The 16546-nt window shown below is 49.3% G+C and overlaps 1 protein-coding gene across 2 annotated transcripts in view; it reads right to left on the reverse strand.

Moving 5' to 3' along the window:
* The window catches only part of CRYL1 (crystallin lambda 1), a 128059-nt gene that overhangs the window by 2850 nt on the left and 108663 nt on the right, over nucleotides 1–16546 (reverse strand). For both annotated transcript variants that reach the window (XM_047833078.1, XM_047833159.1), the window contains exon 6: nucleotides 4791–4896. In XM_047833078.1, coding sequence (XP_047689034.1) covers nucleotides 4791–4896 — 106 coding nt within the window. The remainder of the gene's footprint in view (nucleotides 1–4790; nucleotides 4897–16546) is intronic.

Raw genomic sequence — 16546 nt, forward strand, 5'->3', positions numbered from 1 at the left:
ATCTGCTTCACTTTATCCATTTGTTTATTTACTCGAACTAAAGGTGATAAAATCTAGACGCGAATACAGTGTGTTCCTTTTGGTGGGTCAGAGACACTAGAATCAAGCAAGGTATAAAGATACCAAATGAGAAGAAAACGGGAAAAATTCCCCTAGCTGAGGACTGCCCGCCTGGAATGAAAGCAGAGTCTCTCAGGGACCAATCCCACCCCCCACCCTGTGTGAGCAGTAACCCACAGGGTCCTGTGCACATACCGTGTCTCACTTCTGGATCACTTTCCATCTGCTGAATGAGTGTTCGCCTTTCCCTGTCCCTGCGAAGTCATTTTAGTCTCCCAAGGGCTTTCTAGAACTTTTTTCCCTCTCCCTTTTGTAAAATCTGTCGTTTTAAAGGGCATTTATTCCTTCAAACTAGAATACAAGATAGTAAAAATCCTTGTCACACCATTCATAACTTCCTCCGTACTGTTCAGGAAACCACTGAAAATTTCACTCTTACTAATATAAAAATGCTTTCTGTAACAGGCCCTCGGGCTCTTGGGACAAACAGCCCCGTTGTTTGTGGTGAAGGTAAGGAACGAATAGGGCGCGTGCCTGCAGACCGTCCCCCACCACCTGCAGAGAAGCTGGACACCCCTGGGAGGGCTCGCCCCCTTACCCAAGATGCAAGTTCGTGGTGACTTACAGTCACGACCTGCAACGTCCCAGGACACTGATCATTGCTACTGTTATTTGCAATCTGTCCTCTTCTACTACGCAAGTATTAAAAGGAGCGTTTTTACTCCGTTTCCACCAATAACTTTGGCTTCTCTACGCTATGAAAGGAGGTGCGTGGCAATTATCCCATAATACTAATTTCACTGGAAATGGGGAGGAAAAGAAACCATTTCACCTTCTGTCCTTCTAGTCCAGCCTTCCCTTACGTTACTACGAACTCGGGCCTTCGCCTGTATTTTCTCTCCTCCACGTCCTCGCCCTCTGTCCTGTTCAACAATATACTTCCCAAAACTCTCTTGAGCTTAGCGTTTTAGAGGATTTTGAACCTGATTTCTTAAGAGATGCTTATATGGAATAAGAAAAAGTGGGGGAAAGACGTGATTCTCATGAGATTAGATTCAGCGTGGCTTGCTGCTTTCTAAGTTGCAATTCTTCAGCTGTGAGCCCACAAGGGCGAGACAATGTGCTTTCTTGAACCTTCAACATAAGCCAAGGTGGGTGGAGAGAGAGAGCGCCTTCCTCTGTTTGCGTTTATGCAACAGCCAGCAGGCACACGGTCCTACCGTCACCCGCAGCGGCAGCTCCTGAGACGGGCTCTGGGTGTTCAGTTTCTTGGAGAGCCCTGACCGCTACCCACACCAGAGGAGTCTGGTTTCCACACGGCGTATGAACCCGCACCGACGTATGAACCCACACCTACGTGAATTCACCTGCTTTTAAGAGGCAGAGTTTCACAGAACTTATTAAGGAAGATCAAAAAGGCCCCAAAGCACAGAGCAACATTATCTAACTCCCACCTGAGTGAGACCTCACCTGAGGTCAGGGAGGCGGGCGGAGACAGAAACCTACCTGGGGCCCCTTAACTCCACAAGGTCCCAGCTCCAGCAGTTCACCTGTTTCACTGAAGCTAACAGCCCTGTGTAAATGAGCCAAACCCAGCAAGTAAGCACCTCAATTAAAAAAAAAATAATAAATTTAAAAAAAAGACAAGCATCTCTACACAGGAGGAAATTTTACAAGGCAGGATGGTAAACATTGGCTTCAACTGGAGGTGATTTCCGGGGCCTGCCGATTCTCAGACAGTCATTCTCCAGGTAGAAGTAAAGTCATGAGGCGCCCAAAAAGCTGCTATAGGTATCAAATGGGGCAGTTCTCTTCGCTGACCCAGTAGTCTGAAAGCTTAGCAAAGAAACCAACCAAACGGTTGAAGTCTGGAGATGTCACTATTCTATTGCAAAAATGCCCTAATCTGTATTCATTCTGTATTTCTTCCCCATGCACTTGTGAATCTTTTGGGGAGAGTTAAAAAGGGAAAAAAAAAACTGGAAGAGTAGTGAATTTAAAAACAAGACAAGACACCGAATGAACAGAATACTGATTAAGGGACCTCATCTGTGTCAGCCATCGAGACAAACATTTCCATCTGGCTTCATCCTCACAGCACCCTTGAAAGGAGTCCCTGCTGCCAAGCCCATTTGATTGTTGGGGGGGGGGGGTACTCACTTGCAAGAGGCTGGTTAGCTTAATGGTGTTTTGTTTTGTTTAATTTTTGAGAGAGAGAGAGACTGTCAGAGTGCTTAGCGGGGGAAGGGCAGAGAGAGAGGGAGACACAGAGTCCGAAGCCAGCTCCAGGCTCCGAGCTGTCAGCACAGAGCCTGACACGGGGCTCGAACTCACAGACCGTGAGATCATGACCTGAGCTGATGCTTAACTGACTGAGCCACCCAGGTGCCCCTAGGCTAGTTAGCTGAGAAATCAGGTAGGAACCCAGGCCGACTGGCTCCGCTGACCAGACCCCCTCTTCAGAGAGTCTGTCCTTGCTGAGGGTGGCTTTTAAAATTCAGCCAAAAGGCAAAGTAGGCAAGCTGGCCTCCTGTTTTTTAGGTGCTATTAAAGACAAATCCTAAAATACTTTTACCACTTCTAGATAAACTGTAGCTTTAAGACGAATAACTAGCCTTAACCTGAGATGCTGGCTTTAGGAAAACGACATCAGAAAAAAAGAACCCTCTCCGTCCAATCTTGATATATTCTGGATGACACTATGAAGAATAATGAACATTTCCATTGGTTACAAGCCAGATCTTATAACACTCTAACTCTGGTCTTTGGAATGCTCTGAAGTTGAAAACTACATCCGTCCACCATTATCATATTAAGCCAATTAGGTTTTCTTATCATATCTGCTTTGTTTGAAAAATTGTTACGGGCCTCCTTCCTGTCTGCCACACTATTTGGTTCTTGAGTTTCTGGTTTCATTGGCTTTCGTTTCTATTTGTCTGAGAGTCAGAGCTGTTCTCAGCTGTCTCCCTATTGATTTCTCATGATACCTGAGTTATCTTATTATTCTGAAGAAAAGAAAATTGCAGAGAAAAGCATGGCAGTTATCAAGCCGTGTTGATATGCATGCCAAGTGTTTAAATATGTTTACCACCTTTAAGGTGCCGGCCGAAAAAGCATTTGAAATTCTCCCAGACTTTATTTCAATGATACTTCAAAACCCTCGTTTCACTTTTAAAGAGAGAGGCCTCTTTCTTTACATTATTCTCCTGTGTTCAACTGTCCTCCTGCCACAAAAGTAAGATGCTCGTGCTAGGACAGAGTTCCCTGTTCCTGCAGCTGCTCTCAGCCACGCTCATCGAAGGAAGAGTCAAGTCGGGTATTGAACCCCACCTGCACGACCCGCAAGGCACCGTATGCGCACCTGCAAGATTACGTCTGGCGAAACTGCCCCGACATATTCACTGGAAGTCATACTTCATTAATTACGGTGCTGAAAACTGAAGCATTGCCAAAACATTGTGGAATCACAAAATCTCAGTCAAACAGACTCCTGATTTCCAGCTTCATTACAGGCATCTCTGCTCGGTATCTAAACATCCTGCCAGGTGGCCAACCAGCCCCAACTGCTCTATTCACCGTGAGCAGCATGGCCCTCTCCCTCAACGTCAGCCCCAGGAACTAGAAACTTCCTGCCATGTGCTGAGCCCAAACCTGTCTGTCTGCCACGTCCACGCCCACAAAAGACACCCACGCACGTACACACACACTTCTCCGCTCAGCTTCTTCTGGACAAGTTCCAGTTTCTCAGTATTTCAATTAAGTGTGGACCGTTGGAGCTAAATACAACACTCCCTTTCTCCCCCTACATACGTTTTACAGGTATAATATAAATATTAAAATAACATGGCAATAATTATGAAAACTATAACAACACAGAAAGGCAAAGAGGTAATAAAAGTTACCTGTAATTTCAACACTAAGAGATAGCAGGTACTGATGACATTTAGGTGATATTTGCCTAGATTTTTATTCATAGCATTTTAAACTTATTTTGTTTCAGTCTAGTGTAGGTTTCAGTGCTTGTTTCCCGAACGGCGTCTTGTTTCTGATTCACTTGAAGTGTGGCTGACAGTTTCATTCTTGGAAGCTTCTCACCTTTCTCAATCTATCTTCCTGTTAGAGTCGCTAGATCGTGGGCTCGGCCCTACTTCCCCAGACCCTCTGAAGTCGGCTTCAGTCGGCTTCTGAAGTCGGGGTGACTGGCCTGGCCCGAGCACCGCCCGTGCCCAGCGCAGCCCCCTCCCCTGCAGAGGCGTCTCCCCGCTGGCTTCCCAGCCTCCTGGCGGGAAACCTCCAGCTCCAAATGTCACACTTAGAAGTTGCTCAGATTTAGGCAGGAGAGACGTACGGCATTTCCCTATCTGTTCTCCTTGCCTCTGTAAACAGCCGCATCATCTTTCTCAGGAGAACACAACTTTCTGGGTAACATGTGGCAAAGTCTCCATGACCACACGCACCTGTCTTTCTCTTCCTTCCCGCCTGAGTGCCCTCTGCCGCGCAGAGCCCTGGGGTTCATGGATTCCATGTGGACTGACATCTCAGGACACTACGACCTGTCACAGCCCCCGTCTGTGAATTACCAGGGCTGGCCGCCGTCTCCTTCATATGATACTGTTTCTATCCAGTTGTTTAAAAACAAAAAGGCAAAACTGTACTGTTTACAAAACCCCTAAGAACACTAAACAGCAAAGAACTCCCATCTTATTAGCCCCTACGGAAGCAAAGCGTACCTTCTGCATTGAGATGCATCGTTTCTAGGGGTCCGATGAACGCATACCGCATGCCCAGGCCATCTGACATGACAAGGTCAAGGTCGCTCGGAGACACTATTCCTTCCTAAATGGAGAAAATGGGGCAGCACACAGATGAGTCCTCTGGAGAAACAACGTTCTTGCCATCACTTTCAAGCTGACTCCCTTGGAGCACAATCCCAAAATACTCTCCAAAGCTCCAGAATAGTATTTTCATTCTACATGTGTTTCACAGGTTCTGCGTGACAAAACTGTAACATATAAACAGATCCTGAAAAGAGAATATTTTGTGAGAGGGTCAAACACCAACTCGCTTTTTCCAGAGCTGCAATCAAGCTCCCATCTTATGTGTCAATCTCCACTGTCTTCCGTTCCCTTCCCTAAAAGCTATGTGTCACTCGCAGCTTTGGAGAAGGGGGACCGGGTGAAGGGAAGGGAGACAAGAGCGAGCAGGGCATTGGTGGGAAAGCACAAGAAAGGACCGTCTACATATGAGCCTGAGATCTGGACGCCAAGACTGGAGCCATCAAAAGAACTGAAGAGTCATCCTCCAAGCTTTGCCCGCCTGCAAGCCCAGCCCTGTCCGGCTTTTAATGAGTTCATAAAAATGACATCCTTTGATGAAATGCAGCTTAGAACCGGTGCTGTTTGCAAGGTGGGGCCCTGGAATCTTCTGCAAATGTGGACTGCAAAGCAAGAGGCAAGCTCTCATGTGTTCAGGTCAGACGTCAGATTGGCCATCTGCGTTACTTGGCCTTTCTTTGCACAGCCTCGACCTCTCACGGCTTTTGGAATGAGCAGGACGCGTAAGCACATGCGTGCGTGATCCAGGAGGCCACGGCCGGTTGAGTCTCCATCCGAGGATATCTTCACCTTGGGCAATTCAGCTGTCAGAAGGCAGATGGGGGTGGGGGTGGGGGGAGGGGGAAGGCCATCAGATTTCCCCCCGGGTCTTTGCTGGTCAGACTGCTAGAATTACTGTGAAGTCTCCAGTTCCTTTTTCCTGACTGGTTTCTTTCACACAGAGCACAGTGAAGACAGATGCTCCTGCCTCACAGCTCGGCCACGTCTACCTTCCGTTAAGAAGCCACCGAGTGCGCCTGCATGGCTCACACCTCTTCCCTGGGCAGCCTTGCTGGCCCCCAGCCCCCAGCCGGAGGGGAGGACGGAGCGCTCTGCTGTGGAAATCACAGTTCTGCCCACACCCCCAGAGGCACACCAGGCAGGTGCACCCACCCGGCCCCCAGGAACAGGCTCACACAAGTGGCCCACCCTACCCCACCCTACCCCACCTCTTTTGCTCTGGAGCAAATCCTGTCCTTCCCTTGGAAGGACTGTCTGTTGTCTTGTTGAGAGGCTGTCCCTGTGGCAGAGGAAAGCTTTCATCACAGGGCTTCACCAGGCCCTCTGGCCAAGGAGGAGGCTTGTTTGGCCTCTAGGCAGCCCCGGGAGGTCTGGGCTAGGCTCTCCCCGCTCAGGAACCAGAGGCTAGAGCCCGCCCCTGCTGTCCCTCCTCCTCCTCCTCCAGGGACTCTGCAACATCGCTACTTTGCAGACTTCAGAGTCACCCACAAGGTTGAGCGAGGAAGCAGATTTGTTTCCTCTACCTCCATCACTGCATCAGCTGCTGAGGGAGAAAACACCGGTGTCTCAGGTCCCTGGGGGTGCTTGGACCACCACGGCGGTGTTGGGGAAGGGACCAGAAAGGGGCTGGGGCCAAAGAACCAAAGAGAGCCACCCACGAAGGGCAAGTACCATTTAGGCATGCCTGAGAAACTGTGTGAAAGAACTGCTTTCCATCTAGTTTTGTGTGTGTGTGTGGGTGGGTGGGTGGGGGAGGGGGGGTAAACAAACAAAGATGTGCATGAACCTACACACGTGGTTTAGAGAAGAATTACAAAGCACACCTCGCCCCCACCTGCCAACACCGCCATGCTGGTCTTCCTGGCTGCGTCCTCCTCCCTCCCTCCTGGAGGCAAACATCCAGACTTTTGTAGTGACTATTTCTCTACTTTTAAGATTTGCCATCTATGTTTATGTTCCTGAAGCAGAGTTTGCTTTTTGCCTATCTTCCTCTTCAAAACGGACTCACGCTGTGCATTCTTCTGTGGCTTGCTTCCTTCACTCCACTCGATGCTTTTGAGCTTTACCTGTGTTGTGTGCAGCTGCGGTCTGGCCTCCCTTGTTGACATATAAAATCACAGTTTACTAATCCAACCTACTGCTCACAAATATTTGGGAACATTCTTGTTCCTGGCCCGTGGGGCACGCATCCAAGAGGAGAGCGGCTGTCCGACGGCACACAGAGCTTCGACTCGACTGGATGATGCTAGGTGCTTTCCAGGGGGGTTGTACCCGTGCTCACTGCCTCCGGCAGTGTATGTGGGTCCCCGTCGCTCTCGGCAACCTCTCCAACACCTGATGGTGTCACCCTTGCCAGGCGCCGCTAGTCTGCTGGGCTATCTATCCCACTGTCTCACCAGGTTTCCTATCCGTTTGAAATCATCCTACCAAATGTTCAGCTGCACTGCTAAGGAGACCAAATTAACTGATTCAGTTTACTCAAATGCCAACAAGTTTTATCCCTCTTCGCTTCTGGTAGCAAAGCTTTTAAGTGGGGAGGGGGCAGCAACAAGGAGGCAATGCTACACAAAAGGTCCAGAGTAATGTCCGGAACTGTCAATAAACCGATTGTTGAAAGGACTCCCCCGCCTTCCTCTCCCTCCTCGCCCAGCTCTCAGGGCCGGAAGGGTGGCTTTGGGTCCCCTCCCCAGGCTGCCTAAAAGCATTTGCTGTAGCATTCCTGCACCCTGTGAGCTCAGGACTGCTGTGAAAGGCAGCCAGGCGAGAGCTCTGCAGACTCTCCTTCGCCCTCCCTCGGGGTCCAGGTCAACATCCCGAACAGCCTCAAGGAGTGCTTGTCAAGGGACAAGGAGTGCTGTGTCCCTACAGCACTCAGACTGTAAAGGATGCAAATATGGATGCTACCTGCCACTTGCAATGCTCTTCGCCTCTGCTGTCTTCCTCTAAATACTGTGTTCAGCTCACTTCTGAAGGGCTTCAAAATACCCCAAAAGTGAGCCACCCACGAGTAGTAATTTTTGATCTGTAAGTATGTGAGCTAACAGTGACTCCGACTAAATAAAGCCTTAGAAGGATTCTCCACACTATGGTACCACACGGGGGGCGGGGGCAGCCACACTCTCCTCCAATTCCCAAATGTTCTCCAAAATGACCATCTGTGTCTTATCAGTTACTCTTCATTAGTTGAACAAATGGGAAGAGGGAAAGAGTTTTAATATCTTCTCTTCCTCAATCCTTCTCTTTGCCCCATCTGGATTTTCTGAGGTAGATTCTCTAAGTTTGAGTCTTTACCCAGAAGCCAAATGCAGAGAAAACAAATGGTCCTAAGTAGTCATGCAGCTGCACTCAGCACTGAGCCAAAGGCTCACACGAGGGCATTTTGCGGCTCAGAGCGCCTAATTTTGTGGTTAAGCTCCACTCCACCCGGGTCCTTAGTGACATCTGTGGTCTTGATGCTAATATTCTCAATAATAATTACAACTGATAATCACAGTGGCAGAAAGAGGTGCTTGAGTTGGTCATACTGAGCTGACAACCAGTTCCTTGGGAACAGGTGGCAAGCTGCACGCCCGTTTGAAGAGTGAAAGCCTGCCCCACTCCGGCGTGTCTGTGCCTCAACGAACATCCGTCAGTACAGACATCAGCACTTCCCCCATTCTGTGGCGAAATTCTCAAGTCACACGGACAAAGAAAAGCCCCGAGTGGTTGAAAGATTCCAAAAACTCATACAGAGCAACGAACACTAGACCCCTGTTAGTTTAAAATCTGGTTTGCGGGCACCTGGGGGGCTCAACCTGTTGAGCGTCTGCTTCTTGATTTCGGCTCAGGTCATGATCTCAGGCGGCTCAGGTCATGATCTCAGGATCATGGGACCGAGCCCCGTCTCCAGCTCTGAGCTGAGTGTGGAGCCTGCCTGGGATTCTCTCTCTCCCCCCCCCCCCCCGCCCCGCTTGCTCTTTTCCTCTCTCTCTCTCTCTAAAATTAAACCACAGGAGCACCTGGGGGGCTCAGCCGGTTACGCGTCTGACTTCCGCTCAGGTCACGATCTCGCGGTCCGTGGGTTCGAGCCCCGCGTCGGGCTCTGTGCCTACAGCTCAGAGCCTGGAACCTGCTGCGGATTCTGTGTCTCCCTCTCTCTCTCTGTCTCTCTCTGTCTCTCTGTCTCTCTCTCTCTCTCCCCAAAAAAATAAACATTAAAAAAAAAAAAAAAGAAAGAAAACGCAAGATACCATGATACAAACTGTAAGTACAAGTAAAGGTTTGGGGATGCATCAGGCAGGATCCCACCAGAGAGAGAGAACTCATAGGTTATATACACGTAAAGACATTTATTTTGAGGGACAGGCCTGTGTGATTGAGGGCGCTGATACGTCTGAAATCTGCAGCAGGAGCTAAGGGTGGGAACCTCAGTTCTGCTCTTAAGGCCTTTCAATTGATTGGAGGAAGCCTTCCCAGGGGATTGAGAAAAATCTCCTGTACTTAAAGCCAACGGATTATAGAAGTTAAACTAATCACATTAACAAAATATCTTCATAGCAACATCGAGCCTATGTTTGACTGAATATGTGGGCACTCTGGCCCAGCCAACATGGCCCTCACCAGTGGACAGAAGTTCAAGGCATGGTCCTCACCTTCAGACGGCTTGGATCTAGCCTTTGTTAGTGAGGCGGGGAAAGGAGAGAAGACACATCGAATGGCCCGCAGTAGGCAAAAGGGTGATCTGGTTTTCTGGACAAGGAAGAAGAAGGGGTCTGGCAGTACTGAGGCATGAATCTCCTGGGACGACTTCCCCTACTGATTAGCAGCTACACACAGTTATTTTTCCTTCTCGCTGATCGTCCCACTGTCATATTAAATTTTGATTGGACTCACGTATTTTTTGCACGCCCTCACTTTCATTCACTTTTCTCATTTTTCTTCGTGCCATCTTTCCTTGCCATCTTCCACTTCCTTTTTTACTAATCTCCAGCTTCTGCTTTTCTTCTGTTTTGTGCTGCTCTACTTTTCACCATACCCAGACCTGAATTTTCACGTTTTTCTTGTGCAAACACTGCTTTAACTTGGCTGCCGCCACCATCACCACCGGGAACACAGACACACTACGGAGGAACCCGCGCTAGGCCATGCACAAGTCCTTCTGCCCCTCCCAATCAGAGCTGTTGAGGCCTCGATCCACTGTCTCAACTGAAAACCAAGAGCCAGAAAAAAGGTTTATCTTAGGAAAATGTCATAGTGAAAAGCAACAAAAGAGGGCACGAAGGGGCCAGTGGGCTTCTTTTATTTTACCATGACTCTGGTCAGAGAGGCCAAGGAGCAGGGGTTACAGAAAGAGAGCCCACCTCAATCTCTAATTAGAGCAAGGACGGGACAGAGGTAAACCTCAGTGAGCTCCCCGCCTGCAAAGACGTTTCGGGGATGGGTTACACGAGGATAATCACTGACGTGGAAATAACTCAAGTAGGAGCGAGGGGTTCTGGACTCTCTTTTTTTAGAAACCTCCAACTCAAGTCCTGGTGACTGCTAGAGAAAGTAATAGAGATTTTGAAGTGTAAATTAAGAACTATCATGCTGGTTCACAGTTTTTCTCATGAGAAATGAACTAGAACCATGAGTTAGTTCCCTCCGTCCATAGACACGTATATACTTTGGTTTTCTATACTCTTTGACAGGCATTACTTCTCCTTCATGCGACATGAACCTGGCTCTAACCATCCCCACCCGAGCAACCTTCCAGAGAGAAGGCGAGGCAAATGCAAGATTGTAAGTGCTGAGAAACAAAAGCCTGCTACGTGTGGCCCCACTGCTACTCAAAGGCTCGTAGCCAGCTTTGTGAGCTACTCGGCCTCTTGCCACAACCTACAATTTTTCTTGGAAGCGAGGCATAAACATTCCTGCAGAATGACTCGGGCAAATTTTGCTAACTCGCGGTAGAGCCGACCGAACACCACATCTGGCTGATGCAATAGGACGCTGATTCATAAAACTCCCAGTGTCCAGAGCCTGCTGAGAGGGTGCTCAGGGGAAAGGAGACGAGGGGGACAAGGCGGACCATACCGGGTAGGTGGTGACAGGTTGTTACCACTTCACAAACCAGGTAAGTTTGTGAGGTCGAGCCCCGCGTCAGGCTCTGTGCCGACGGCTCAGAGCCTGGAGCCTGCTTCGGTTCTGTGTCTCCCTCCCTCTGCCCTTCCCCCACTCGAATGAACGTTAAAAAAAATTTTTAATGAAATGTCAGGAAGCAATTAAAAATGGAAACTCAAGAAGTACTCTTAATAGAAACTAGACAGGAACACAGAAAAATAAAAGCAGTTGACTGCTTTAGGGTAGGGGAAACGTAAGTGGTATTTTTTCCCTTTGAATATTCTTCAGATTCAAGTGTTTAAATGGAACCAAACAAAAAACAGGAAAGAGAAAGACAGGAAAGACTTTGTCCTAATACAAGGGATGCTGAAGAACTCTTTAGGCCCCAGGGAGCAATAATTCTCTGGTGTGTCTTTTCCTACTGTGCTGTGCTTATAACAATGCTTTCAGGAAGAAAAACAGTAGTATTTTTTTAATGTTTGTTTATTTATTTATTTATTTTAATTGTTATTTATCTTTGAGACAAAGACAGAGCAAGAGCAGGAGAGGGGCAGAGAGAGAGAAGGAGACACAGAATCCGAAGCAGGCTCCAGGCTCTGAGCTGTCGGCACAGAGCCCAGCCTGGGGTCAAACTCACAAACTGCAAGGTCATGACCTGAGCCAAAGTCGGACACTTAACCGACTGAGCCACCCAGGCGCCCCGTCAATAGTATTAAAGATTCTGAAAGAGAAGGAAGAGACTTGACCTGAGAACAAACACAGCAGAAGGAATCCCCCCTTCTGTGCAAACGTTAAGCGTGCAAGGGCAGTGGTCCTCAGGGGAAAAAGTGTTCACAAAGAGGTTTGCGAACACAGAGGAGTGTACGTGCCCCATCCAGGACCAGAAGCACAGCCCAGGCCCATCTCTGCCTGCCCCTCCTTTGCAATTCCAGCAGTTTCCTGCTCCCATGTCCCCGGTCACAGGCTGGCCTCCTGCCCAGCGTCTGCCTGCCCCTCACAAAGGAGGCCGGGTGACAAGGCTGCACAATTTGTCACCTGCATCCTCCCTTCTCCACCTTTTCTCTTGGGGTCCCCCTCCCCCCTTCTCTCCTCCATTCTCCCCTCTATCCCACTGCCTGTTAACTTTCCAGCTCACACTGGTGGAGCTGAGATCCAGCATGTGTCCTGACTGATTACCTGATGGCGACGATAAGTAGGGTAAGAGCATTTTTGTTGAGCTTTTTTTAAGGGTTGTTAAAGTACTAGCATTGAAGCTTTTACTTTAAACACTATTAAAGTAATCCAGGCATGCCAAGCAGGTTGTTAAAAAATGGAGTATGTGGTTGATGTTTTCATTATGTTTGTCTGTTAATAGGTCTGGAGGTGTCTCTAAAGTAAATGAGTGGGAACTCTCCTTTCATTAGGGCTCTGCTGCTTGCCAATGTGGCTGCTCAAAGCAACCTCCCATAAAACAGTAAATAAATCCTATCATAAAAACCGTCGACTTCTTACAGACCATCGCGACTAGAAGGAATTCTAATTAACCGATGAGTCCCAGCCAGCAAATAAAGCTCTCAGAGGAAAGAAAACTCCAGTTTCCTCAGTGGCTTCCGTCTTCCCTGGACTGCTCTGGAGAGAAGGCATCCCAACCTACGAAGCTTCTTCAGTGTGTCCACGGCTGACTCCGAGACGCTCATGATGTCAGACAGAAGCTCGGGAGAGTGGAGACGGCCGGAGCTCCACGCACAGGGGGGCCCACGGCCCCCCACTCCCACATGCTCCGAGATGTCGCCCTGCATTGGGCTCTGCACTGGGGCCTGCTTGAGGTTCTCTCCTTCTCCCTCTGCCCCTCCCCCGCTTGCACACACCCGCGTTCTCTCTCTCTAAGTAAACAAACAAACAAACAAACAAACAAACACTCGCTGAGTCATGGGTGTGGCTTCTGGTACAGTCCTGGGGCATAGCCTTAGTGTCCTCTGAGGGCTGCAATATGGATGGAAAGCACTGCCCTCTCCTGGGATCTCTGAACAAGCCACTGCTAGGAAGCTCTCTGAATTTAAGCCAAGGTGAAAGCAGGTCTCAACCAATCTGGAAAATGGTCCTGGTAAAGGAGGTGATGCACATGCTCCAAAGGCCCTGCACTCCCAATACATGCCAGCAAGTCCCATTGAGAAAGGGAACGGAGCCCAAGAAAACGACAGTTGTGACAGATCCGTGACCGCCTTTGGGAAAACTTTACGGGGCACAAGAGCTAAGAGAAAGCCAAGAGAGCTGTTCAATGTCTTTGGGTGACGAGCTTGCTGCCACAGAGAGGCTCTGGAAGGCAAAAGGTAGGCCAGGAGGCCACAGGGACAGTGGACCCAGGGCGTGCGAATGAGGTGGAAAGGTGAGCGTGCTTCAGGTGCTGGAGGGGTGGGAGACCGTTCCTTCAGCCTCATCAATACCGAGGTCTGGGCTCTATTCGCAAGAGGTCGAACAAAAATGCAGAAATGGCAGAAAAATGTCTTAAGAAAAAGTTCTGCTGGGCGAATTTTGCCCTGGTGAGAAAGTTAAAAGAAATGCGCAGAACAGGCCACACTGCGGAAGGGAAGCTGGAGGACCCCGTGCACGCTGTGCCTGAAGCCGAGTGGATGAGCACAAAAGAAGGAAGGACAGTGCGAGGCAGGCGAGGGCATGGCAAGACCCAGGGCAGGACGGGAAATGAGAGGGAACCTTCCTGTGTGAGGCCAGGAGACCAGCCCAAGGCTGGTCGCTGAAGGGAGGCCCAGGCCAGGAATGAACTAGGCAGAGAGAGGTGGTGTCACTTCTGGAAGGACACGGGGCCCAGGGCAGGAGGCAGAAGTTCCCGGACCCCACACTCGGCCAATAGGACTGCTGCAGGCCGGTTCCTTTCAACCACAAGGAGGTTCAGTCAGACTCTTTATCCATTATCATTTTAATTAAAAAAAAAAAAAAAAACTAAAATTTTCAGTTTGAATTTTAAAACACATACGATGTAGAAAGCCCTACGGTCGAGGGTGTGGCACAGAGGGCAGAACCCTGGGTCTTTCTGGGCTCCTTTAGTTTCCCTTTGCATGACCGCCTTCTACGTGACTCTTCTTGCCAGGTACAGAGGCAGATGTCATCAATGTCTGAACCGTAATACTTTGCTCAATCAAGCCTCAGCTTTTTCCTGCTGGACACATTCCAGGTGAGCTGCAGCCTGGAGCGGTCGACAGCATTTCCAACACCTTCCCTCCAGAGAAAAATCGCTCACACAACCCCACCTTCCAACTGCCTGGAAGCCACTGCTTTGAACATGCTTTCTCTTGTCGAGCCTCTCAAGCCACAAGACTATGGTTGCCTTTCCTGGTCCCAGAGCCTGCGGAACAACTGACAGCCTGATTCTGCTCTATTTTCTTCTTTTCGGCCTTGCTTCCCTGTCTTGTACTGCTTTTCTTCCAGAGAGAAGGCTGAGGGATTGCCAGGGAATGAACACACTGGGTCACAGGGGGACATTTACGGAAAAGAGCCATCAGTGAAACTACGGGTGTCCCCAGGCTGCCAAGAAACTATAGGCCACGGATATATGGCTTCCCACGCAGAATGCTGGACGTGTGGGAAGCAAAGTTCCTGAGAATTAATGTGAACTTGGAGAATGGAACCTACATTAATATTGGTCCATAAAAGGAGAGCAGAAATCCGATGACTGGCCACTTCCCCACGATCACAGCACATGTGAGACATGTACAAGGTAGTTATGGTAGAGCACTTAGGATCTGGGGCCATCTTTCCCCATTAGTTCCCCCGTGTGTCTCTCATTCCGTAGAAAAAGCTTGCTGTATGTTCTCAACGGAGCAGTTCACGACAAGGCAGGCTGCTCGTTCGGCTGGCCGCCAACACAAGACCAGGAGCACAGGTCACGGGTGCACCTGATTGGCAAACACCGGGATGCTGCTCCATTCGGTGTCACTCCTGGAGAGACATGCCTCTGTTCCCACAGGCCCATGACTAGTAAGAGGAAAACCTGGCCACAGTTTGCATCCCTGCTCCGGAAATCAAAAGGCTACAGGCCGGTGCGGATGCTACGTGTGTGGCCAGCACAAGGATGACGCCGTCTGGACATCCGTGCCTGAGCCACAGGGAAGGCCAGCTTCGATCTGGAATGACCACTTCCAACTCCCAGGCAGTGACGGCCCAGCATTCTTTTCCTCCGATGTGTGTGTGTTTTCATTAAAAGTGAATTAAATCCTTTTCTTAAGTTGACTTTCACATAACTTCTGGGATAACCAGAGGTATTCACTGTCACAAAACTAGGACTGGAAATCATAACTTATAAAGTGACCAGGTGACAGTCTCTCCACTAAGCAGAAGCTGCATGTTTATCTACCGTGAGCCTGAGTCAGATATAGAGCATCAGACACAGGAAAACATGGAAGGAGAAAAGACAAATAAAAATGACAGCAGAGGGGCGCCTGGGTGGCGCAGTCGGTTAAGCGTCCGACTTCAGCTCAGGTCACGATCTCACGGTCTGTGAGTTCGAGCCCCACATCGGGCTCTGGGCTGATGATGGCCCAGAGCCTGGAGCCTGCTTCCGATTCTGTGTCTCCCTCTCTCTCTGCCCCTGTCTCTCTCTGTCCCAAAAATAAATAAACGTTGAAAAAAAAAAAAAAACACGACAGCACAATACACTATTTCTCCCTAAAATTAAGACTGCATCAACTGAAAGTTAAATTAGTATTTAATGTTCTGTTAAGGAAGAAAAATGCCACCCATAAAACTAAGATGTTAAAATGTAAACATCTTAAGATAAAAAGTTCATCTTAAAACAGATGAAATACAACCCATCAAGACTGTGAGGCCAGGGTCTCCCTGGGAGGGAGCGACGGCTTCTCCGACTTCGGGCAGCATACGAAGGTCTGCAGAGTTTATTAAAATACAGAGTCTGGTTCTGCAGGTCCGGAGTGGGATCTCAGACGGTGCATTCCTAACAGGCTTCCCGGTGAGGCCCCGCTGCCTTCCGGGAGCCCCACTTGTGTAGCCAGGATGTGAGTTTTTCAGCTCAGAGCTAACACACTGGTGGCAGCTGTGGCGTCCAAAAAAATTACACCGGATTCAGGGAATCAGAAAACTCTGTCATCGTTACTGTCACAACAACCCATAGCACTTACTAAACCATTACCATATGCCAGGCATGTCCTAAGCCGTTTACATACATAACCCCATCCAATCCTCATCACATCCCGATGAGAAACAGATTCACTTACAGGTGCAGACACTGAAGCACAAGAAGTGACACGGCTTTGAATCCCCACCAGACTGCGGAACGTGGATCAAATCACCTAACCTCTTGAGTCAGTGTCTTAATCTGTAAGGGCAAAAATAACAATGCACCTCTCATGGTTTTAAGATGGGACGATCTGGGGGCGCCTGGGTGGCGCAGTCGGTTAAGCGTCCGACTTCAGCCAGGTCACGATCTCGCGGTCCGGGAGTTCAAGCCCCACGTCAGGCTCTGGGCTGATGGCTCGGAGCCTGGAGCCTGTTTCCGATTCTGTGTCTCCCTCTCTCTCTGCCCCTCCCCCGTTCATGCTCTGTCTCTCTCTGTCCCAAAA

This window comes from Prionailurus viverrinus, chromosome A1, assembly GCF_022837055.1.
Source record: "Prionailurus viverrinus isolate Anna chromosome A1, UM_Priviv_1.0, whole genome shotgun sequence".
Classification (NCBI taxonomy): Eukaryota; Metazoa; Chordata; class Mammalia; order Carnivora; family Felidae; genus Prionailurus; species Prionailurus viverrinus.